The 25,536-nt window shown below is 37.4% G+C and overlaps 1 protein-coding gene and 1 long non-coding RNA gene across 2 annotated transcripts in view; both read right to left on the reverse strand.

Moving 5' to 3' along the window:
* The window catches only part of LOC139981161 (proline dehydrogenase 1, mitochondrial-like), a 56,965-nt gene that overhangs the window by 19,536 nt on the left and 11,893 nt on the right, over nt 1–25,536 (reverse strand). The window contains exons 3-8 of the mRNA XM_071993353.1: nt 24,990–25,024; nt 24,119–24,262; nt 23,190–23,254; nt 19,534–19,806; nt 18,863–18,955; nt 6,695–6,841 (exon numbers count right to left, since the gene is read on the reverse strand). Coding sequence (XP_071849454.1) covers nt 6,695–6,841; nt 18,863–18,955; nt 19,534–19,806; nt 23,190–23,254; nt 24,119–24,262; nt 24,990–25,024 — 757 coding nt within the window. The remainder of the gene's footprint in view (nt 1–6,694; nt 6,842–18,862; nt 18,956–19,533; nt 19,807–23,189; nt 23,255–24,118; nt 24,263–24,989; nt 25,025–25,536) is intronic.
* On the reverse strand, nt 10,618–15,332 carry LOC139981164 (uncharacterized). The gene is made up of 3 exons (XR_011797801.1): nt 13,224–15,332; nt 12,627–12,691; nt 10,618–12,051 (listed from the first exon to the last, which is right to left on the reverse strand). It is a non-coding gene; the product is annotated as an uncharacterized lncRNA (long non-coding RNA).

Raw genomic sequence — 25,536 nt, forward strand, 5'->3', positions numbered from 1 at the left:
TAGTAAATCAGGCAGAGAGGGTATAGTACAGTTTATTAACTAGTAAATCAGGCAGAGAGGGTATTGTACAGTTCATTAACTAGTAAATCAGACACAGAGGGTATTGAACAGTTCATTAACTAGTAAATCAGGCAGAGAGGGTATAGTACAGTTTATTAACTAGTAAATCAGGCAGAGAGGGTATTGTACAGTTCATTAACTAGTAAATCAGACACAGAGGGTATTGAACAGTTTATTAACTAGTAAATCAGGCAGAGAGGGCATTGAACAGTTTATAACTAGTAAATTAGGCAGAGAGGGTATTGTACAGTTTATAACTAGTAAATCAGACACAGAGGGTATTGAACAGTTTATTAACTAGTAAATCAGGCAGAGAGGGTATTGTACAGTTTATAACTAGTAAATCAGACACAGAGGGTATTGAACAGTTTATTAACTAGTAAATCAGGCAGAGAGGGTATTGTACAGTTCATTAACTAGTAAATCAGGCAGAGAGGGCATTGAACAGTTCATTAACTAGTAAATCAGGCAGAGAGGGTATAGTACAGTTTATTAACTAGTAAATCAGGCAGAGAGGGTATTGTACAGTTCATTAACTAGTAAATCAGGCAGAGAGGGTATTGTACAGTTCATTAACTAGTAAATCAGGCAGAGAGGGTATAGTACAGTTTATTAACTAGTAAATCAGGCAGAGAGGGTATTGTACAGTTCATTAACTAGTAAATCAGACACAGAGGGTATTGAACAGTTTATTAACTAGTAAATCAGGCAGAGAGGGCATTGAACAGTTTATAACTAGTAAATTAGGCAGAGAGGGTTTTGTACAGTTTATTAACTAGTAAATCAGGCAGAGAGGGTATTGTACAGTTCATTAACTAGTAAATCAGGCAGAGAGGGTATAGTACAGTTCATTAACTAGTAAATCAGACACAGAGGGTATTGAACAGTTTATTAACTAGTAAATCAGGCAGAGAGGGTATTGTACAGTTCATTAACTAGTAAATCAGACACAGAGGGTATTGAACAGTTTATTAACTAGTAAATCAGGCAGAGAGGGCATTGAACAGTTTATAACTAGTAAATTAGGCAGAGAGGGTTTTGTACAGTTTATTAACTAGTAAATCAGACACAGAGGGTATTGAACAGTTTATTAACTAGTAAATCAGGCAGAGAGGGTATTGTACAGTTCATTAACTAGTAAATCAGGCGGAGAGGGTATTGTACAGTTTATTAACTAGTAAATCAGGCACAGAGGGCATTAGACACTTTGTTTACTAGTAAATCAGGCAGAGAGGGCATTGTATAGTTTATTAACTAGTAAATCAGGCACTGAGGGCATTGGACAGTTTATTAACTAGTAAATCAGGCAGAGAGGGTATTGTACAGTTCATTAACTAGTAAATCAGGCAGAGAGGGTATTGTACAGTTTATTAACTAGTAAATCAAGCAGAGAGGGCATTGAACAGTTTATAACTAGTATATCAGGCAGAGAGGGTATTGTACAGTTAATTAACTAGTAAATCAGGCACAGAGGGTATTGAACAGTTTATTAACTAGTAAATCAGGCAGAGAGGGTATTGTACAGTTCATTAACTAGTAAATCAGGCGGAGAGGGAATTGCACAGTTTATTAACTAGTAAATCAGTCACAGAGGGCATTAGACACTTTGTTTACTAGTAAATCAGGCACAGAGGGCATTGTATAGTTTATTAATTAGTAAATCAGGCGCAGAGGGCATTGCACAGGTTACTTAGTTAGTCTGGAAATCTAAAACTGCCCCTTCATTTACAATTGCAACAGTTTCATCAAGTAGTCCTACCTGTTCTGCTGTATGGTTGTAAAATTCCCCAAACCACTTACCTGTTTTGGGAATTTATTAACCACACATTTACCTGATATATGCATTATCCTTTAATATTATGCTCAAATTGGTCAAGTCTATAAACAGAGGGTGTGGCTACCATCCTTCCAAGCCCTGACTCCTCCTACCTCTTAAGGATCCATTTCTGTTACATCGCTAGTATCAGTGATATTTTACTAAGTTAACAAGGTGAGAGTTAGTACATATAACCAAGGCACTAGTGAGGGAGACAGGAGACCTTAGTAATAATCAACAATTTCTTTGGTCTCACCTTATTGAGTTTGAGAATCATCTGTCTGATTACAGTAGGTTCCTCTCCATGCACTCCTGTCCTGAGACTGGCACCAACATTAGTGATAATGGTTACTTTAGTGTGTGCATGTGCATGGCTTCTCACTTTCCGAAGAGATATTCTGGATTGGGGAAGGTGGGTGGGTGTATATGAGGTAATGCCTGGTTAAAATATTCCTCAAAGAAGGTAAGTGGTTTTGTGGAATTAATAACACGCACTTACTTACCTCATATACATATGTATTCAGACTAGCATTGTTGAGAAGTAGGTGGGCCCGGAACATGATGTCCTGGAACACTGAGTACTGATCTACTGAAGGGGCCCTCTGCTGAAACTATTTGTCAAGTAACAGGAGACTAAGGAAGAGGGAGTTTTCCATGCCCCAGCCTTTATGATATCCTCCATTTGGAGGTAAAGGGACCAAGTCCTGATGGTGGCGTGGGCCTTATGTCATGAGCTCTTATTTGTTCTTCGTCTGTCGAGTGGAGCTTGATCAGGTGGACAAGCCACCTCGACAAAGTTGGTTTTGAGGCTGTGGTGAAGGGACATCTTGGTAGGATGGAAAGCCTTTCTGCATCCTGATTGGTTTGGTTTGCTATAAGTACCACTTTAGTGCTCCCTGAATGAACACCAAAGTTTGTTTTCCGCGATTGATGATCTAGTGGATATTGTCGGTAGCAAGATTTCCTCTGGAGTAAATGAGGATGACTGGTTCTTCCCCAGGAACTCTGGGTTAGGTAGTAGGCAAACTCCACCAGGTACGAACCTCATAAATCCTCATTTGGTCGTCAAGGAAAGCAGGCAGCTTCTTCATCTTGCTGATGCTGCAGCAACGAGGAAGAGTGTCTTGTATGTGACAAATTCAATTGATGTGTTATGAAATGGTTCAGAAGGTGGTTTTTCAAGGTCTTGAAGTACATCGTTAATGCACCATGACGAAGTCAGTTTCTTGGATGGTGGACGACGATTGAACATGCCCTTCAAGACCTAGGCCTATATTCTTTTTTGCCCACAGTTGAACCATCTGAGAAGCCCTTGTGAGCCACCGTAATGCCCGATATGTAGATTATTATTGTGCTAACTTGTTTTCCCTGATCAAAGAGTTGTGTGAAGAAGTTTTTCAATTTTTTACAATTTCTATCGTAGAAGCTTCCAGGGAATGGTGAGAGTTAGTGGCTGCCTATGAGAGGTACTTCTCCCATCTTGAATCATCCATCTAGTTGTGGAGACCCTGCGGGCATCTGTTGCCAGAGCAGTAATTTCCGGTGGAATTCCTTCTGCTTCAATGTGTCTCCAGATAGTCTCCACACTGAGAGATGTAGACTATGAAGGTGTCTGTTGAAGAGTAGGCTTCTTAACTGGGTTAGTAAAGGTCCTTCTTCGGAAGTTTGAGAGGAAGATCCACCAGTAGATTCAACAATAGCGGGAACCAAGTGTAGTTGGGCAACATGGAGCTATCAGTATCATATCCCCGTTTGTTCCTAGTAGTGTCACTAGGACCTTGTGTAGAAGGCACCACGGAGGGAACATGTAGGTTTACAGGTTCGTCCATGGCAATGAGAATGCATGTGCCTCCCATGCTTCTTGAGCAGAAGAGTCTTGAGCAGAACAATAGGAGCTTCATGTTGTCCATGGTTGCGAAAAGATCCAGGGATCGTGGCCTGAATATTTCAAACATGTGATCTGCTCAGGTTTGAGAAAGAGACCACTCTGTCCCTTTCACCTTCCCTGTGGACAGAGCATCTGTTATCAGGTCTTGATTACCTGATAGGTGAGAGGCATAAAGGTCAATGTTGTGTTTGTCGCACAGTAGGACCCATGTTCCCTGAACTAATGAGTGAGTCTTCGTTTCCCTTGGTGGTTGATATAAGCCACTGTCGCTGTGTTATCTGACTGTACCATGACTGAGTGGTTCTTGAGATCCTCCACCCAGTGTTGAAGAGCCCTGAGGACAGCCTCCATCTCTAGGACGTTGATGTGGAGTTGTCTCGGTTTCGTACCAGGAGCCTACGATGGTCTTGTTGCCCCTGTTATGATGCAGCATGTTACTTTAAAGGTTAACTACGCTAATTGATGTTATGTAATTCTTTAATGGTGTATTATTATGCTAATTTGTAAACGTAGAGCACAATCAGTGCAGTTCTAAGCTACGGTCGAGTAACCTCACCGAATGCCATATATATTAGTTTTCAAGGAGTGGCTCGGGCTCTTCTCCCAGTGGCACCAACCTGTACGTCACGCCACGTATCACAACGATGTCTGCATAGCCCTTACAAAACCTACCTTTTCCGTTCCGGCCTTTCTTCACCATGCCAACCACGCTGTGTGTGACTTACTCTTAACTCTCTTTTGGATACCATTCTTCTGAACTTATTATTTACCTTACCTGGTCCTGTTCTCTATACCGGAGCTGTTATTTATACGAAAAGCGCCTTCCGGAAGCTTCCAGACACACCCGCACTACGGTTACAGACTACCCTGGGATTTGACACCCCGACGGAGAGCCCAGCGGTAGCGAGGTACCTTGCGTGCGCGCTAAGTTAACTTTAAGTGTTAAGGTATGTAATGTATTTATGCTAAGTTATATATTTTTGTTACCAGAGACACGCATTAGATTCTTTTAAAACAAAACCTCTCTAACCTACTTTATTGTGTTCGTTTCCCAAACCATGATATCTGGACTTCGTAACACCCCACACAGCTCCTAAGTTCAAAACAATGTCATTACTTTATTCTCTTTGAATGGCCTGCCCAAGGCAACAGTGTTGCTTGGTCCACCAGGTGAGGAATGTCCGTTCGTACGATGGTAGAGGCATCATTATGTTCATCATCCCCTAGAAGGGTTGCACTACTGCAGGAGGTGTAGCTGTAGTAGAATTCCTACCAGGCTCGCTATCAGGCCTATTAGTTTAAGAGATGCTCTCGCCTTTGAACAGCGTTTGGATAGAATGTCCATCGATTGCTTTCGTTTATTATCCAAAGGCCTGTTCCTTTCTTCAGAGTCAGGAAGAATGACCTGAAGAGAATCTGGTTCACAGCTGGGTGGTCTGTGATCTCTGCCTTTTAGTGTCTGCTGTGGTCAGGGTTTTAAAGGAACTGTGGTGACTTTCCAGTTGCCAGTCAATGGAGGGTTGGAGCTAAACTCTATGGAGTAGCTGAAGAAAGTGTGTCTTTGTTGGGTAGATTAGTTAACAGTGGTTAGTATAAACTTTCAGGTATGCTGTACTTTTGAGAGTTTACATGATAAGGGTATTTACTTATCTCCTTGGATTTACAAGTAAATTCAGGTTTTTTAATAGCACAGGACTGTCGTACTTTTGAGACTCCAACAGTCATGAATCCACAAAGTTTTCATTCCAGTACACCGGTTTTCATGGTCTCCTGTCTTAAACATGTAGTGCAAAAGGCTGTGTGATATTTATTTATGAGCAGGAGTGGTTATCTGAAGTTACTGAAAATCATCAATGCTTAAATTAACAGAATTTTTAAGAAAAAAATAGAATTTGACAAAATATGTTACATTACCTAACAGGCATGATCAAATAAACATGTGCAGGCTTGTTTGTGGTAATATCAAAAATACCTTCCGATACTGGAAAATTTAAATGTGTTGTGTTCGACAAGAGAATTTGTACTTTGTTCTCTAGGGGAAGTAGTGAGGATAAGTTTTATTACTTATTTCAGCGTGACACATTAACAACTAAAAGAAATTTGTACATAAAAGCCTTATTTTTAGAAGAAATCCCAATTTTTCAAAGGATGGAGCAACTATTTCAAACTATAAGCAAGGAAAAACTAGAGAAATTGAGATTATTTTGTGAAAACTTTAGAAATGCATTCTTATCTTAGGCTGGGGCCAATAGCAACTTTTCATCTCTTTTTCACTCTTTATCATGTATATATTTCTTCTATTACATTTTAATTTATTTCTTATATATAATTATTAAGTTTATTATTATTAAGTTATTAGTATTATGAAAAGATCTCTTCATAGTGTTATATTATTTTATATTGGCTCTCATACCCTTGAAGAATGAAGAGAGAAACATACTGAAACTGAAATAAAATCTGGGGACTGTCTCCAGAGTGGCTAAAAGGGACTTAAAGAAGCTTACCGAATCAATTAAATATACTCCATACTATAACATGACAATATGTTAGTTTGAAATTGAGAAATTGTCTATCACACAAGATAAGAGCTCTGCAAGAGTAATCACGAGGTTTCATTTATAACTAAGCTGGAATAGTTCACATTTATACATCATGCATGGGATAACTTTCAAATGTTATCATCGTGCAGACTGTAATAGTGATCTCTAATGCAAATAGCTAGTAAATTATGGGGGCAAAAAAGATAAAGATTTCATTAAGAATCACCTTCACAGCTGTGTTTTGAGAAAGGTTTATTATATATCCATTAATAAGACATGTTCAAGAAACAGACACAAAGATAAGAGCTTCTCCATGAAATGTCTCAGAATCTCAAAGTCAAAAAATTATGCAAGGAAAGAGGTATAGCTGATATTAGAGTCACCACCAACCTTCAAATAGCACTGATATGTATTGAAAATGACTGCTTTCTGTTTGTTAAACTTCCTCATCATTTCTATGGCAAGTCTGCTTATAGCTGGCTGGAAGTAAGTCTGTTCAGCATCAACCATCAGTCGAACGTTTTTCTCAGTAGCCCTCTGTAGGGAGAAAATGTTTTGCAAATTTAGAGAAAGTTTTCTTAGAAATTCTTTACAAATCAGACAAAAATGTGGATGCTCGATCTATTTAACCAGAAAAGATGAGAACGAGATTTGAAAATATTAAAGTAGGCCTACTATTAAAAAAAGAAATAAAGGAAACAGGCTAAGTGATTCCTTGCCACATTTTTCTGCTTGACCGTTGTTGGTGTAGCACCTCTAATATTTCCCATTACTACTGAGGTGTCAACAGTTTTGTTCCCCTGTATGGCATAACTCCTTCCCTTTTCATCCTTCTTATTCCTTGTTTTTCCCTACATAGTTATATTCCCGAAAGTTCAGTGATTGTGTCTATTAGCCCCATTGTTTGCTTAAGTTCTGCTAAAGAGGAGCACCTGGTTCCCTTGTTTGTTTAAGTGTCATAAGGTACTCTTAGGTTATCTTAGTATTCCATAGGAGACAGGTGCAAGTTAACCACTTCTTCTCTTCTGAATCCAGTATTAATAGGCCTAGTCTTTGTTTTATTTTTTCTTGAGGGAAATTTTTACGGTTGTGGAGTTATTGTAATTTTACACATTTGGTCCTTTCCATGGAAACTGGACCTGATAAGATTTTGCGCTGAAATGGTCTCCAACATATTTGGTCTAGAAAGAAAGAAGCTCAAAAATATATTTTCCCCAAATATTTAACCCTAAAACAATATGGAGCCCCACATATTCGGAACCAAAGAATGTGTCCAAAAATGCACCTGTGGAAATGATCAGAAATGCCAACTCTTATTTGAAGCACTCACTTGTGGGCATCAACCAATTTGGTAAGAATTTTACAGTATAGAATTTTGACTCCAAAATGTTTCAATATCCAGAAAGTATAGTCTTCCTAGGTGAAATATAGACACAAAGATAATAACAACAACATTTTACCAAAGGGATGGTTGGGTGGCAGAGCTGATTTGCTAGTTCAAACTTGTTAAAAGAAGCTGTCCATTTGCTCATACATCTATGTGTCTATATTTCACTCTTACCGCTGAATTAATTGGTTGTGACATGACATTGTTTATACACTGTGAAGAGATCTAACAACCTACTGCCAGAGCCAAAGTCCATCTAGTATAATCACAGAATATAAGGCCAATTTTGAGAACATTTGAGATGAGCTGTTGACCCCTTGAAGCTCAGAGCTGAAAACTGCTAAAAACTTTAATGCACCCAACACAAAAGCATCAACTATTTGAAGCAGATTTCATTTCCTGGATGACTATATATGAATTGAAGATCAATTGAGATGGACTTTTATATTCTAAACTGAACTGAAATTGCTCGAACTATGTTCAAAAAAGAAAATATTAGGATGATAGAACTCACAGATAAATTGTAGCTTTAATTTTGGAGTTAACATGTTTACAAGGATTAAATACTTTGACTCATGAGACCTTTGACCTCTACCAATTTGATAGGGTTATTGCACTCACAGGACTGTACATTAAAGATGAAAATTATGTCAGGCAAGTTCTCTCTTATCTTAACTTGCCTGATTAGGCAGGCTAATGATAGATGTGTAAATATTAACAAAGTATCTTGGCGAGATCTTTCTTAATTCGTCCTTCGCAAGCACGTTCCTTCATCTCCACAACCTCTTTCACTTTTAAACAGTAAGGCACTTCTCCATTGAGTTAACTGTTTGACGGAAATCACAACAGCCCATTGACTTTTGTCAATGACAAATCTCAATGGGTATTAACTGTGTAAAATGGTTCGCTAGTTGCAAATGCATTATATAAGGGAATTTTTTCATGTACAGAGGTTGCTCAAGAACTTCATGGAGCGTTCCCTCCATTTTGAAACACACACAGGGAAAACATCATTTAAAATCTGATTTATGTATATTACTCATTACTACATGGAAAGGGTTCAGCTTACGAAGTATGTAATTTGTTTTAAATGCATTCATTAACATGTTGTGTTCACATGTTCATTTCTAAACCGATTAAAACAGTTTGTTGAACATCACTATCATGACGGCTTGGCTATATGCAGGCAACTCCTAAACAGTCGAGTATAGTACTGGCAACCCAAGTATACCAACAATAAACAAGTGGAAATCCTCATCTGAAGTACTTAAAATATAAGACCACTATTAGTGGAATGTTTCCTATGTTGTAGTAAGTTAAACTTACTACAACATAGGAAACATTTTAACAAGTTGTAACCACTATATTTTGAGTTTCACACTCTTAAAATCCAAACGTTAATGACACAAGACCCTTTAGAGCCGATATGCACAATATCAAATCCACAATACACGATTATCTGTCATTTTGGTACAAGCAAAAGCATGGAACTGTCGAGTTGGTAAGCCTTCACTGTGCCAAACACTAACAACAGTAGGATAGTATTAGGGGTCGATAACACATACAGTGGCCAAAAAATATACATAAAAATCTCAATGTTCAGCATCACTATCATCTGCATAGGCACCACAAACCACATACAGGTGACAGTGTTAACAAACAACATTGCAGATTACATGAAAAATTTATTGTGTTACCAGTCTCCCTTGTTGTCAGTGAATTCTGGCAGCTACTGGCCTGACTGGGCAAGTTGTTTTACAAGTTGATGTACAGTCCTGACTCACTAAACTGGTTCTACATACTAAGAATGAAGTCCAACAAAGATGTACTTTTTGTGATATCATGTTTACAAGGTTTACAAACTGACCTCTGGTGACCCCAAATGAACATTGAACTGCACAGAAAAGAATAGGGTTCCTGTACTCGATAAGAGAGATTCACATACTATACCATGAAGTTACAAGCAGTTACAAGTCACATGCACAAGTGCATGCTGTCACCATCACATACATTCCGTCTGCCTCCGGCAAGGAATTAAAAACAAGAGCATCAATGATGCAGTATCTCAATACTGGAAGTTTTAATTTTGATTCCTAATTTCAAATCTTTGCTCTGTCTCTACAATTATCAATATCTATCATAGGCCGTGGGCCGAAGTAGGAAAAGTGATCTAAAAATTAATTTTCGTTGCAAAGTCACGGGGTCTACATGAAACCCATTACATTTTATTAGCAATATGTATTATTTTCCAAAATCAGTTGTTCCCAAGTGTCAATGTTGCACATTAATGTTTTTTAGGCCAAAATGGCGGCAATTTCCCCATACATATCCTGCACAAAATAGAATAGACCACAAATACCATAAAATTGATCAGAAGGAGAATCTACCTTCATGTTGAGGTCCCGCCGGCTATTTTGAACATATGTGGAAAGATAATTTGTTTAGTGGGGGGAGGGGGGTCTACTAAAAGGTCACGAAGGACTAAAAACAGAAATAGAGGGCGCTGTCCATTTCAGTATATCGGAGCATTGCATACTGCTATGCGAAAAATTATAATTAAAATTACTTCGCGATGCTTTTCATTGTAATTACATGGAAAATCTGTCTTATTTTGATCATGTGCCAAACATCATTCTGCCTAGCCCAATTCTATGCACTGCAATTCCCATACCTATGTTTGGTAGCTGGACATGGATATATTAAATGGTGCTTAAAATCCTACCCCTCTCCAAAATTTCAGAGATTGAAGCCCCTCTTGAATTGAAAATATTGGGGCAAAGTTAAGGGATTGGGAAGGTATGGGGAAGGGTGAGGTGGTGTAAGGAGGGGATATGTATAAATCTAGTTTATAAATGAGGAAAGCATATGGGAGTGAAGCTCCAATGTAAACCATAAAGTGTTATGTAAAGAAGGCGAGAAAGGTGTGTTAGTTTCAGTTCTGTATTATATTATTATTGCAAAAGATATTTTTTCATAATTTTTTTTTGAAGCATTTCTTTTTGTAAAGTTACTTTATAAAGGGCCAAAACATTATGAATAAGAAGTGTAACTAAAAACAAGCATTTAGCATATTTGGTCAACGGCATATATGAACAGTGACAGTATTCTAGTTATTGTTACACTTTTTGAACAAGACATTCAACATGCACTGAGTGAGGACATTATGTGGTACAATGATAATTACTTTTATATAACCATTCAGAGAGTCAACTGAGTTGGAGATTCCTTGAAAAACAAGATTTTCAAAGCTCACACCACTTTTGACCAAAAGAGATGTAGTTGGTGTGCCTACATGCAAGTTTGAAAATGTACTTAAAATATTATGTGTACAATCCAAGACATCACAGGCACACACCATCACCGGTGCATAAATTCCTTTTTACAAATATTGTTAAACTGAAGTAACAATTGAAAACATTTACTATATCTAATAGCTACAGTATGTATACATTTTCATAGAACAGGACCTGTAACTGTAGCCGTCAAAAATTAGGACCGAGTCTTCCACGGAAGGTTGCTCTTTACTTATTCATCTGGTTTTCTTTGTTTACCTTCGTGAAAACTACAAATAAAAATAATAATTATACAAACAACTACAATATGCACATTCTATCGAATACATATACAATAACAAGTGAATATATCATCTATGGTAGTAAGGCTAGTCCATTCAGTGATATAGTCCCATCAAAACTGTCGCTAAGTTCTTACAAAAAGAATATTTACTATCTCTGTAATTAATGGATATACATATTACAATTGGACAGGAAGAAGCCTTTAGGTCCGGGGTAAATTTGCATCTAAACCATAACATAAAATAACGTACCTCTTTGGACTCTTTACAAATGTCGGCTCAGTTAAGCACTCTGATAGGTGTGGCAAAGATAAATTGTGTCTTAACAACATGCATGGTCGGCCTATCTGTACAAGGCTGTGCACCCTCTCTCAAAAAATGCCGAGTGAGAGACATCTCGGCCTCGTACACAAAACAATTTAAAGTAACCATTGTGCGGTACTGTAATGTGAAGAATTCCACATCTGGGAATATTTGCCATGCAGGACAGCACGGGATTGCTGCCGAGCTCACAAATTATGAATACGAAAACGTTTAAATAACAATGAATAGATTTTACGTATAGAAATTGTGAATCAACTGTTACAGGACCTATGAAGTACATTGTACATTTTCATGAAAATTTGCAGGAATTTAGACATGGCAACTTTCCATCATGTCGTCTCTCATGCAGAATTGCTAATTTGAAGGTCTTGAATAATATAACTACTGGAGACAGAATGTGGCCACTGTTTAGTGTGTGGACTGATCTCAGCAGCTTTGGGGCAGGTCCTTGATCCATTGATTCTGTTGACAGAGCAGATGAAGATTTATTTAATATGTACTTGTGATACACAAATGGGCTTCTTTACTTCACCTCAAGTAACTTAAAGTTGCTTTCAATCACTTCAATGTTGCATAGCTGATAGATAGTTTAAAAAGAGATATGCAACATTGCAATAAATGTCCACATTAATAAAAACAGTGACTGATAAAGCTCAAATAAAATATGCTTATTAACTTATGCTGCATACCATGAGTTTTGCAAAATTGATTATTCTACATTAATTTTTTACTTTACAATTCAATTATTTCCTCCCTCTTCCTCCCTCCCTTATTTACTTTTAAACAGTACATGGACCTGAATTTCCATTGAAATACATTTAATAAGCAAGACAGTATGCATGTCTGTTTACTTACCGAACCATGTTGTCGTTTTTTTCAATGATATGTTCACACACGGAACGGGACTACAAGCAGTTATGTATGTTAAAAGAGCTATGTTTTGCATCATTACAGTATCATATTAGTATTTGTATAGGCCTATATTCCAACACGTACATATTTGCACTCTATTTGAAGGCAACAGACGGAAATCTTACCTGATTGATCATTGTGTGTGAAGTCTCCAAAATCTGTGCAGTATCAGTTTTAGCTGGTAAATCCTCTGCAAGACAGAAAATAAAGAAAGAGATTTCAACAACAGTTTTGTTGAATTGAGCCTAGGATGATGATCATATATTTACTTTGTGATTATGATTTACTTCAAGGCCTGTATTTAAGAGACGGGTTGTAACTGTTCAGTTGGTTAAACTCGCATTAGTTCAAAAAATATATAAACAAGGCATCTTCAACAAGAAATACAGCATATTTGAAAGACCATACCAAGGGGAAAGAAACTTTGAACTCATTGCAAGTTTTACCTGAACCAGCAACCCTCTTCGTTCCTGTGACAAATTGTACACAGAACGTACATCCTGCCAACCTATTGTTTCAGCATAGCCTGGTCTATTGAATAACACTGGTTTAGTCAACGTTATAACTTAGCTAGAGCTGTGTACATTTTTACCGCGTAGGCCTAGGCTAGTTGAGAAGGACTGTGGTTACTGTAACTGTACGAACTCGAATGACACAGTTTCCAGTCGATTAGAGCATTCATTTTCAATGTAATATTTCAAGAATACTTAAATACAACTCACCAACTGATTGTGTAAGTTTAGATATAGCCCTGGAGATTTTGGAAACGTCGGTAAACTTCATATAACATTGCCGATGATACCCGCACGTTGTTGTGTCCAACGTCAAGTTGAGTTCTGCATTGTCAGACAAAATAGTATTGGCAATATCCCCTAATTCTCCGCCTAAAGCCTTCCATTCCTTAGCACATCTGATTACTTAAGCTTTGGAGACATTGGTAAATGCAGTCATTTTCTCTGAGGCTGTCTTTGAAACATGGATAATGCATTATAATTTCATTTTCGTTCGGCAGGCCGCCTTATCACTAGTTGTCGCCATGTTCAAATGTTGCCAGATGTTAAAAAGTATTGCGCAAGCCTGTAGACGCGATTGTGATTGGTTATTCGTGACATCATACGCTGTATTTTCGCCTTATAAACTCTCTCCAAATTTGATTAAAATGGTAACAGTTATTAATAACAACTGCAAAAAAGTGCACGTTAGACAACTGGGAACAATCGATAATGGTGATTTCATATTATTTTCATAATTATAATGGCATTTGTTGGTAGTCCTCTCTGTGTTGCAACGAACTTAAACGATTTTGGACTTCGGCCCACGGTCTATCATGGTACAACAAATATATAACTTGCATTTTTGCTACTTTGCCACGAATAGTCTCTGCAGGTTACACTTTATCCTGCTAGTCTTGCCTTTAGCGCTCATTGCCTGTTAGTCGAAAGAACGACGTTGCAAGGTTTAGTAATGTCATAGAATATTTAAGAACTTGTTTTTTATGTGGTATCCTTCATCTTGGGGCAGTCTCTGTTGGACTTTTTGGTCATATAGTTTGACGTCAATGACAACGGCCAAATTAGAAGAGGCGAACAACTCGACCATATTCTTGATGCCTGCCTTGAGAGCTAGGCCTATTGACCTACTGTATGTTACTGTAGACTGTAGTGGTGACTACCATCAAAACTGTGTCCACTTCTAGATATCAAAACAACCCACGTTTTTCCATCTCAATTTTTCTGACATGAAGATTTCATGGATTTATGACTTGGAAAAAATAATGTAAAAGAAGATTACAAGTTTTTATATGCAAGTGATGGGTGGCCTCTTCCTCCCATAATAGCCACCTCAGTTCCTCTCCATTTCGTTATTTTATTTTAATTCTTTGTACATTTGATGTCAAACATTACAGGTTCAAAAGAAAGCTAAACATACTTCTTATAACCTTATACATCTTATATCCTTATAAATAAAACATAACCTTATACAATTTTTATAGTCTTATAAAAGTTGTGATGCTATGGCCGGCTCCTCTTTTATACGTACCCATCAAACAAACTTACCCTGGTCCTTCCTAGGAAAAGCTGTCTGAACACCAGTACAATGCTAATGTGGCTATCACTGAAAGCCTAATAGGCCTATATATATATATATTTTTAAATGCACTAGGCCTACAGTAAGTAGCCTTCAGAAATACAAGAATGTGTATACGTAATTATACAAAATACATGAAGGGCAATCAAACAAACTTATCATGGCCCTTGCTCTGAAAAGCTACCTGAACACCAGTACTATCCTTAAATGGATGTTACAAAAACGAAGGCCTAATATAAATTAAATGCACTATGTAGAATTCAGCAGTACAAAATGTGTATATGTAATTAGAATGCAATAGACTACACCTGGCGTACCTATCTACAGTAGAGAAAATTGGTCGCGAGGGTAGCCATTTTCGTATATCTAACATGTAGCTGCCATGAGTCATAGCCAATCTGCTACAAAACAGACTTGGGGGCGGGGCTTAATCATCAAAAACGGACCTTTTTACTAAAAGTAGGGGCGGCAGCTCAGTGTTGTTTTAAGAAAGAAAAATCATTTAAACATCAAATAAAGCAAATAAATGCCATAAAATGTCATATACAGCTGGTAAAATTCTTATTAATACCTACCTGTAAACAACAAATGAAAGTTTAAAATGTTAATAAAATATATAATATATAGGACCCTATCTTAGACGATACCACTGTTGAAAGACAATTCTATTCTATTCTCTTTCATAAAACATAAGTTTTGGAGCGTGTGCAAAAATGGGTTGTTTCGACTGTATTTCAGTCCAAATTGGCCCGATTTGGACATCTATCCGTGAAAAAGTCATAGAATGAGATAAAATTCTCGAATAAAAAATAGTAACTTTTGTTGGCCTATATGATATATGCTTGCTCTGAAAATTCCAGAGAAAAAGAACTTTATATGAAGACGCTGAAAATTTTTTAAGAAAAGAGAGAGTCCCACTTACTGTTACAATATCTCTATACATGTAATGTATTGAGATAACAAGATAAAAAACATGATTAAAAACCATGATAAAAAGATGAGTTTTAATGTTAGGACTTAAAACAATGAAAGGTGGGCGAAAGACGAATTGTCCGCGGCAGGGGGTTTCATAGATGTGATGCATAAATATGAAACGTCCTATCACCACAAAACTTAGATTTACTCAATGGTTGGGGAAGGTCCAAGGCTTTTGAACTAAGAATGCACCCACTATTTTGAGCACTATTATCTAGGTTTCCAGATTTTTTTGGATTGAATTCATATGATCTCTTAACTCCACATAAAGCAATATGGATTCTTGCAGTGAATTAACATGCATATATATGCAAAGTATGGGATTTATCCAAAAGTGATTGCGTTTGAAAGCTTTCAGAATTTGATCTATTTTTTTCACGTAATGAAAAAGAAAAGGTTTCTTGCACTTCATTTAAGCTTTACTTCGTTAAGTTATTTTGTATTTAAGGCATTTTGGGCCGTCACTCCTTTTACCTCAAATGACCTTTGACATCCACATAATGTTGAGTTTCTTGCATTTGTAAGGTACAAAAATGATACAGAGTTCATCAAAACTTTGCTTTGAAGTTAATGTTTTTAGGAATTTCCAAATTTGACAACTTTTGACTCAACAGACCTTTGACCCAATTAAAAAACAAGGTTCTCGCAATTACTCAGGTGGAACTACATGCAACATAAAAAACTTAATCCAGGTTCAATTTGGATAATTGTTTTACTAGATGTTTAGACATTGACCCTGGTGAGCTCAAAGGACATTTTACCACCAAAGAAAACAAGTTCCTGCATTCTTTAAGAATACTGTACATTATGACGTTGATCTAAGCTTCACCGTAAGTTATTGCATTTACTGTACATGGTATTCAGAATTTGATCTATACTGAACTTTCATTTTCAGCCAAGCTCTACTTTCAGAGTTATTATGTTTTAATACTCTTCAACCTTTCCCGCTGGTGACCTATGACGTTCACAAAATGATTAGGCTTTTGTACTAATTTAAGCTGGATCTACACACCACATGTAAAATTCATCTACACTTCACGTTCGGAGTCATTGTGTTACAAAGTCTTTCAAAAACAACTATCAAAATCAACTCTAAAGCAGTTTGTCAGTAAATATTGTAAAGGTACAGGTTCTCACAATGCTACACTAGCTCTGTGCTGTGTTAAAAATTGCCAAGCACCTGCTGATAGATTCATGCTTTTACCTGTCAGTGATACAATTGTTCTGCAGTGCAACATTCAGTCCTAGCAATGTTTAATCATTGCGCGTAATCGAAATGTTTTAACTATTAACCTTTTATGATTGACAAAGTATTTGTCATTCGTCAAACATGTTTACAATAACTTTATTACCAGCCTGGTTCACATTTATTGGATGTCTGATCGAGTGCGTCAATTGTGGTATAGTTTAATTTCAATGTGCAAAATATGTGCCTGCTATCGTGCTAGGTTAGAGCCTAACCTATAACGTTGAACATCCTTCTACAGAAAACTCTTGCATACTAATCATCACACCGCTACAAGGTGTTACATCTATTCATTGTTTAACACGTTTGCTTTAATTAGTGCTAGTAGTTGTTCTAGCCTCGAAGATTCATTTGAAAGTTTTTGATTTACTATGAAGGATTTTAAGAAATGTTGTTGATGGAAGTTATTCACAGATTTTGTTTGGTAGAAGTTTTAACATGAATTAGAACCACATGCTAAGACAGGAAAGAACAAATAATGACAGTGCACCATGAGAAAGATTCACTTTGATTTCTACAATGTTAAAATGACAGTGATGATGTCATAACTGTATGAGTAATCACAGTAATCGCGAGAAGAGCTATGCGATTAATCAAAGTACAAAAGAAAGAGTCGACTAACAGCACTTCTCAACACGGATTACAAGGTTTTGGGGTCTTGATCTCTGATGACTTTCATATGAGTTTTTTGCAAATGAAAAGAGGATTCCATAACACACATATAACAATTTGGAAAGTTATGGATCCTTGAGATATAGAACAGGGCTAAAATTTTAACGTTTGTCCGATCTTCAGAGACGACCAAAAATCACGTCGTTGGACAACCTAAAACCCTGCTTAGGTTGTCCAATGGGCGACTAGCTTATTTGCCGTAAAGGTTCAACACTTAAAACTAAACACAGAAAATCCCTATTCTTTAAAATCTAAATCTGCCCCAAATAACTGATAGTAGCTTGTTGGTATCGTTCTCCATTCATATTGGAAACAACGTAAGAAATAAATCACACTTTAGTACATTCCGTAATGAGGGGAAAATCCTACACTTTGGTTGTATGCACACCCCTTCGCATTGCTAACTTGCAGTTACCACATTTTGTTATTTGTAAAGGCAGAATTTGCATACTGTACATATGCACCAATGGATACATAAAGTGTCTTATAATTTGTACTACAGAATCTGCTGGCCGCAACCACGCTTGCTTTCTACCTCACGGCTGAACGCACACGTTAAAAGCTAGCTGGACTACAAGGTGTATGCAGTACTATACTTTGCATGTGGGCATACTGCATGCTCGTTTATGTGGCTGCAATGTACGCACTGTATACCCTGGGCTTTACCCTCTGTCTTTGGGAATGATTGGAAACCATTACCGAAATCATTTTTCACTACTAGAGAATTTCCGCAACCCAACATAATTAATCATGAACAGTATCATACACCACATAAAGTGTCTGTAACTCTACACTACAGTTCTGTTCAAGATTTTCGCAAAGTCAATCTCAATAAGGCTAGTCATTAAGAGTAAGACTTAAGCCTCAGGCGGATAGACTAGGCCTGCTTTGCCTAAAATTACGATACTCACCTACAAGGCTGAATCAATACATTGCAATGTTACTTACGTATGGCTCTTGCACAATGCACACCATTTAAAAACCCAAGTGTTGGAAAATACGAGGAATAAAACTGAAATAATAGTCCCTGGGCATGTACCAGGTCAAGCAACTCCAGTAGTATTTTTTGGTGCTTTCATTGGACAACCAAAAAATCCTTCGGACAACCAAATATGAAGGCAAGGTTGTCAGATGGACAACCTTCAAATTTTCTTCAAAATGAGCCCTGTATTAGAATATGACTTTTGTTGACTTCTGCAACCATTTGGCTTACCACAAACAATGGGAAATTGCATTACGTTTAGAGAGATAGATTTTAAGGTTCACTGGAGATGCAGTGTTTTACAAGCTGTCGTATCACATTAAGAAACACATGCATTCATACAAACAAAAGGACTTTATTGCACATACTACTCGCCTGCCCAATGCAATTAAACAAACCTTTGCTAGGGAATCAATTCTCCTGAGCATCCTCTTCATCTGAACTTCCTCCTCTTCTGTCAAGGTCAACAATATTGGGTGTAACTTGCCTTTCTGTAAAATACAAGAAACAACATATGAACCTATGAAGAATCAAAGTTGTAAAGGGGTCAACGATTATTTTAAAACATGGAAAATGCAGAGTAAGAATATCCCATCTATGTGTAAGATTGATCTATAAGGTGATAGGGGTTTAAGACAAATGAAATATCTTTGAGCTCAATTGCCTGTATAATGTTTGCTTTTCCTACAGTATGATTCACTTATCTACTATTAAACAACACTACTTACCGGAAATGAGCACTAAGTGACAAGGCAATTTACATTTTGTTTTCACAACAGCTTACAAAACTCTGCACAGCAACGTCTCGTTTTGTGATGCGTTTTCAAACAGCTATTATACAAAACTTACAAATACAGCACATTAATTCCATCTCAACACCATAATGCACATTTTAATTACTTCCTATCCAACTTCATCTAAAATACCTGATTCTCTATTAGATCTTTCCATATGGCAACTGTACTGTCTATTAAGGAAAGTACCAAAGAACTCAATCTAGTAATGGGTTAAACTTTCCCTTTAGGTCCTATGAATACAATGTAATGGCTCAAACATACACATTTCTCACCTCCAACCTTGGGACCTTGAAGAGCTTAGAGAGCTTGAGGTTTGGTTGCATGAGTCTGTCCCAATCAAGGAGATCTATTGAGCCTGATTGGTTGTTATCCATCCATGTAAACCACTCTCCAGTCTCATCTCTAGATGTTATACCCATTTCATAAAGTTGCCTCTGAAACTCATCTCTAGACAACCTTTGTTCTATCAGATCTGAAGATTGTTTCCATCCAACCATTTTGATGAAAATATTTCTTGTCTGAGTGAGGACTTCAGAAAGGTTGAGCTATAAATGTCAAATAAAATGTTAATTTGATATCTTAGGAAGTTCCAATACACTCAATGCAAGACGTGTTTACAATACTTTCAGACTTCAACCTCTGTTGTCCTCATATAATCTATGACCTCCACTAATTGTGACAGCATTCTTGTACTCACTATGAGGAATTTACATATCATGCATAAAATGCAACCAAGATGCACTTTCTGAGTTAGCATGATTACCAGGTTTTCAGACTTTGACCACTGTGGACCTCAAATGACATTTGACCTTCACCAATTTCAAAAGGGTTCCTGTACTCACCATGGGGCATCAACACACCAAGACTGAACTTTTACCAAGATGTGCTGCTTCAGTTATCATGTTTACAAGTTTTGGTGTCACATACATACACATGGAACCCCACCCAGCACAATCAATCAGTATAATCAAAAGTTATTAAAGTTGTCCAGTATTGATGCTAATTACAGACTATTCTTTACCAATATTAATGACTTTAAAATGAATCATGAGTTTTTTCAAACATACTGGCTGGTTTGGATATTTACTTCGCTCCTTACTTACCTGTCTCCCCACAACTATAGCACTCTCATTCTACCATGTCTGTAATGAACTGATTACCTTTGATCACTGTGCGCCCTCTATAGCCGTCCCCTCCAGTCAATGCCTTTCCTTCTCACTACCTCCTAGACTTAGTTAAACGCTAAGACTGTAAGGAGCTCCAAACTCCTGTAAAATTTTTTAACCATAAGGTTCAAAATATGACACTAGGTTCAAAACACGATTCACTAAATAGTTTAAAAAATTACTTTCGGTTCAAAACATTGACCTCATCAGTATAATATAACTGGTTGTTCGAGGCGTAGTCGATAATGACCGTTCTTTCTTTCATATCAACCAGAATTCATAGGGAGATATAAGTCAAAGTCTAAGCGCCAGCTCCTCCTTTTGGCTGCTTCCCATCTAATGTGGTTGTCTTTGAAGGATAATGCATGGAGACAGTACCTGCTACTTGCTGAAGCCAGTGTGATGAAGAGCAGAGATCTCTTTCTAAGTGTGGCCAAAGAAGCAGAGGACATTAATAAGGTGACTTTTTTAGAGCTCGTAGCACTGCTAATAAACCCCATAATGGCACTAACTGCCTGACTCTTAGTCTCCCATTGGCCATTCCCCTGATCACTGTGCTATGTACCTATTGGTACCCAGACTGGAACTATCCCTAAATCCCTCATGTATTGCTGCAATTGCCAATCTGTACTTCTTAATTGTGGCTGCCTGTTTTTCTTCCTCAAAAAGCTTTTGTAGGAAATTACATACTTCTGTCACAGAAATCTTTGCTAGCAGTATTTGTCTGATATGGCACTACTCCCCAAATTTCCGTAGTCGGGAATAGTTAGTCGCCATTGTGGATCCCCTCCTCGCGTTCGCTGCCATGGAGGCAACCGCCTCTGAAAAGCCCTTCTGTGTGATGGAAGACTGACAACTTCTAGGTAACTAATTTGAGTCAATGATATATCGGTGCATAAGGGTCCCTCTCCTCTGTGATAGGGGATGAGGGATATCTGGAAGTATCACTGGGATGCCCATCATGTATGGACAGCAGGGCCAGAATGGAGCTACTAGTGTTACTCTCCTCTTGGACTGTCTGACCTCCTGTATGACCTGACTGACTATACAAGGAGACTTAACTCTCAAGGCTGCACATTCTTGATGGTACCAAGTCCCCATCTACATGAGTCCCTGCCGAGGCTGCTTCTTTCTGCGACCGAGTCTGGGATGCTCACCGACCATCTCTCTCTTCCTCCATACCTGTTGCACTGGATTTCTTTCTCAGCCTTGCCCTTGCCTTTTGTTATGTTTGGACCTGACCTCCCTGGGACCGCAGGAGAAACTCTTTCTCTCTTTCCCTCTTTCCTTCTCTCCCTCTGCTCTCATCTCACTACTCTCATCTCACTATACCTATACGTCCTCTTCTTCTCTCAACTTCCCTGTCTCTAGGGAGGTGGGGGGGGGCCATTCGGATTAGGTAGCTGATCCAGCTTTCCTTCAAGCTTACTTATCTGCCCCAGTAACGAACTTTTGCCACTGATTAGGCGAAAACTGCATACACACCAGACAAGGATCCCTTCTGGAACATGCCAGCATTTCGGACATAACTCGTGGTCATCCCACATTCTACCGGGATGGAGTAGTGAACAACTGATACACTTGACTTGACTACCAGAAGACATATTTGAACCTCAAATTAAAGCAAATAACAATTGTACATAACATCTAACAATTGCAACGGGAGAAATAGGGGAAGGAATGTAGGTAAGCTAACAAACAAGTCTAACAATACAAGAAGAGTCCTTGATTTGGCTTAAGCTAAAAGCCTGGGCTTACAAGAGTTGTAACAACCCAGCCTAAAAATACAACCAATAGTATACGGAATGCCAGTGAGCAAGAGAAAATAACGGAAACAATGCAATAACAAAGAACAATAACATGCAATGCATGGGTGTGAAAACTAGCATTAGCAATTCGCGGAACTGCTACCTGTACCTAGAATATAAAATTTTGAAACATGGCGGAAAACGCTTCCCAAAACAGTCTCAGAAGCCCCAAAACATTACTTATTGTGCCAGGTACGAAGATTAATAGTACTTATTACTACTTCCAGCATATACCAAACAAAGATCCTAGGAAACCGTACTGATCGAATTAAGTAGATCATAAATCCACACAAAACACAAACCATGTAGACACTTTCGGTAGTAGAATGAGAAAGGCATTGACTGGAGGGGACATAGAGGGCGCACAGTGATCAAAGGTAACCAGTTCATTCTAGAAATGGTAAAATGAGAGTGCTAAGGCTGTGGGGAGACAGGTAAGTGAGGAGTGAAGTAAATCCTGAGGTAGTGAGAGAAAGATGGAAGTCCCTAATTAGCACAGATTTATTGAGCATAATTGCATTGTCTTATCACAGAATTATGAAATCAGTTGGTTGCTTCATATTTTTCAGGTTTCACTTTTCTTCTTTCTGGCCCTTTCAGTTCGGTGTAACATCTATGCCAATCAGGACACTGAAGCTCTTTCATTTGAGCTTCGACTAGCTAAAGCTAAAACGAAGAGACATGGCAAAGAAAGTTGCCATACAGATGCCTTTCACAAAGGCCATGTAGCTCAAACATACTGTGTCAACATGTTTAAAGCATATTCAATATTGATGTTGACAAGAACTTCTAAAACACCATGCTACTAGCATGGACACTTAAAGACTTAGTTTAATCAGGTCCATGATCACATCATCCAAAAAACCAATAAAAAAACCTCACATCAAAATACTCTTCTTAAATAGTGTATTCTGAGGCACTTTGCTTTCCTGTAAATATGCAATGAAATCCTACCAAGAGCTGAGGTCGACCGAGGGCAGTTAGCTTTATAGCAGCAAATCCATCTGTTGAGGTTGATCCTTCAAGGAAAAAAGAAAAAAATATATTATAAACTAAAATTTGACAAAATAAACAATTCAAACAGAGACCTGCTAAACTTTCAAATAACATATCATTTTCTTGAATTTCTCTTCAGAGATCGATGGGTGAAGTGTAGCCGCAATGTGCACAGAGTGAATTCAATTCATATCATTCACCATTACTGACTGTTAAAGAACAAACTCAGATACTCAGTTAAATCTAATTTTATGAATTAAGTTATCCTATCCTTGAAATCACTGTGAAGGTCATTAGACACTTTGTTAAGGTTATGTGTTGTTGTTTAACACTTTCAAGCTAGAAATTAATATTATTTAGAATTGGTTGGAAATGTTTACCATTTTTTATTGAAAATTGTATAAGTCAGTCTACAAATGACCCAGACAGTTCAAATAATGTGAGTGTTCCTGTCTACTGTATTGTTGGTGATCAAGTTAGACAAATTATGATTGATTGCTACTGGTTAAATAGAGTCAATAAAAACCTGCGCATTAAATGATGAATAATTCTAGTTGTTTCACTGATTGTCTAGTCTGTATGTCTACAAAGTGGAAACAAATTTCATCATTAATTTTAATTAAGATAGGGTAAATGCCAACAACTGACCACACTGTTAAGTCCTCACTGGGGGTGCTGATACAATACAGCAGAAACTTAAAACCAAACTTCTGTCTCTAGTCACATAATACTTTCCATTTTATATATTGATATTTTAGCAAGGCACCACATGCCATAACAACAGCCAGAAAGTCAACATGCTTTGTGAATCCTTACAACAGTTTCTGTATTAAGTTTTATATTAAAATATAACACTGCATATTATTAGTGATCCAGAATGTATTTACCTGCTACATCAATGCAATTAAGCAATACATCCAAATTTTCATCACATTTGCCTTCATCATGGTAAAAGTAAGTCCTGGCACTGGCTACATCTTCTCTTCGATCAGCAAACTGTGGATAAGCTTGAAACTGTTTATGCCTGTCAGCTGCAACAAAGTATTGAAAGCCAGTTTTGCATGTAAACATTTCAGTTGGTGTAACCAGATGGATGGCTCTCACTAAAGCATCAAGTCTTCTCATCTGTGATGATATTTTAAATCCTGGACTTCATTACTGTTTGTATACAGACGACTGTCTCAAGTGCAAAGGATTTTGCCTACAACTGAGAGTTGACTAACGTTTAGGATATCATGTATAGCAAACAAATTAGTATCATAACCAACCAAGGCAATGTAAGGAGTTGAAGTATATCAGTACTATAATGTGATCAATCTATTCACCAAATTTGAGGTCGATCGAGCCTTGAATTTCACGGACCTCATGACCTTTGACATGTTGTTAATGCAACATAAACAGATTGTATTTTGTTAATTTTATTTTCAGCCATTTTGTGAAACATAATGTTTTGCCTTTTTTTGGCACCATTTTTGTCTTTACAAAGTCACATATCAAGAACTAAATCAGTATGATCCTACTGTATGTATGTATTATTGACAAATCATTCATAGTGTTAAGATATTGTTTTGCCTCAAAGAATTGAAATACATGTACAGCTAATTTGATGCTTTAGAGATGGAGAAATTATGAAAATACACTGTGTTTTAGTCTTACACTGTTACTCTGGTAACAAATCAAACTTTTCTTCTTTTTCTTTTTGAATACTGAGGACAAGCAGAGTAAAGATGAACTTTCACAGAAAGTATGTGTACTCACCACCATTTTTTTCTTCCCCAAGAGAAGTGCACGATCTGTTGATATAAAGCATAAGATGTTACTTCGGACTTAAAATGTAATTGGGATAGTACTCTACACAAAACCATATTCATCACAGTAAAGAGCAGACTTGTGGTAGGCTACATGATACCATACATAACTGCATCTTTCTGTACTCATACTTAAAATATCGAAGATAAAGTACTCACACTCATAGCTTCATACTCATACTCAGGACTTATATATTCATGCCAATACTCTGAAACTTTGCTATTACAGCAATTCATCAGTAATAGCTAAACTTTTGATCTCCACACACTATGTATGAATTAAGTTCATTGAACTTGACTTTTGCAGTTGTTTACACAGTTTCCAGGCTTTAACCTCTGTTGACCTTTGACAATCACTGAAAGTGACAGAGTTCTTTGTACTCACTAAGGTGGATCCACATACTGTATCATGAAGGTCATCCACACTTTACTTTTGTAGTTTTACCATATTTACGTTTTCAGTATCCAACACTGCTACCCTCACTCATCACCAAAAA

Source organism: Apostichopus japonicus, chromosome 15 (assembly GCF_037975245.1).
Source record: "Apostichopus japonicus isolate 1M-3 chromosome 15, ASM3797524v1, whole genome shotgun sequence".
Taxonomy (NCBI): Eukaryota; Metazoa; Echinodermata; class Holothuroidea; order Aspidochirotida; family Stichopodidae; genus Apostichopus; species Apostichopus japonicus.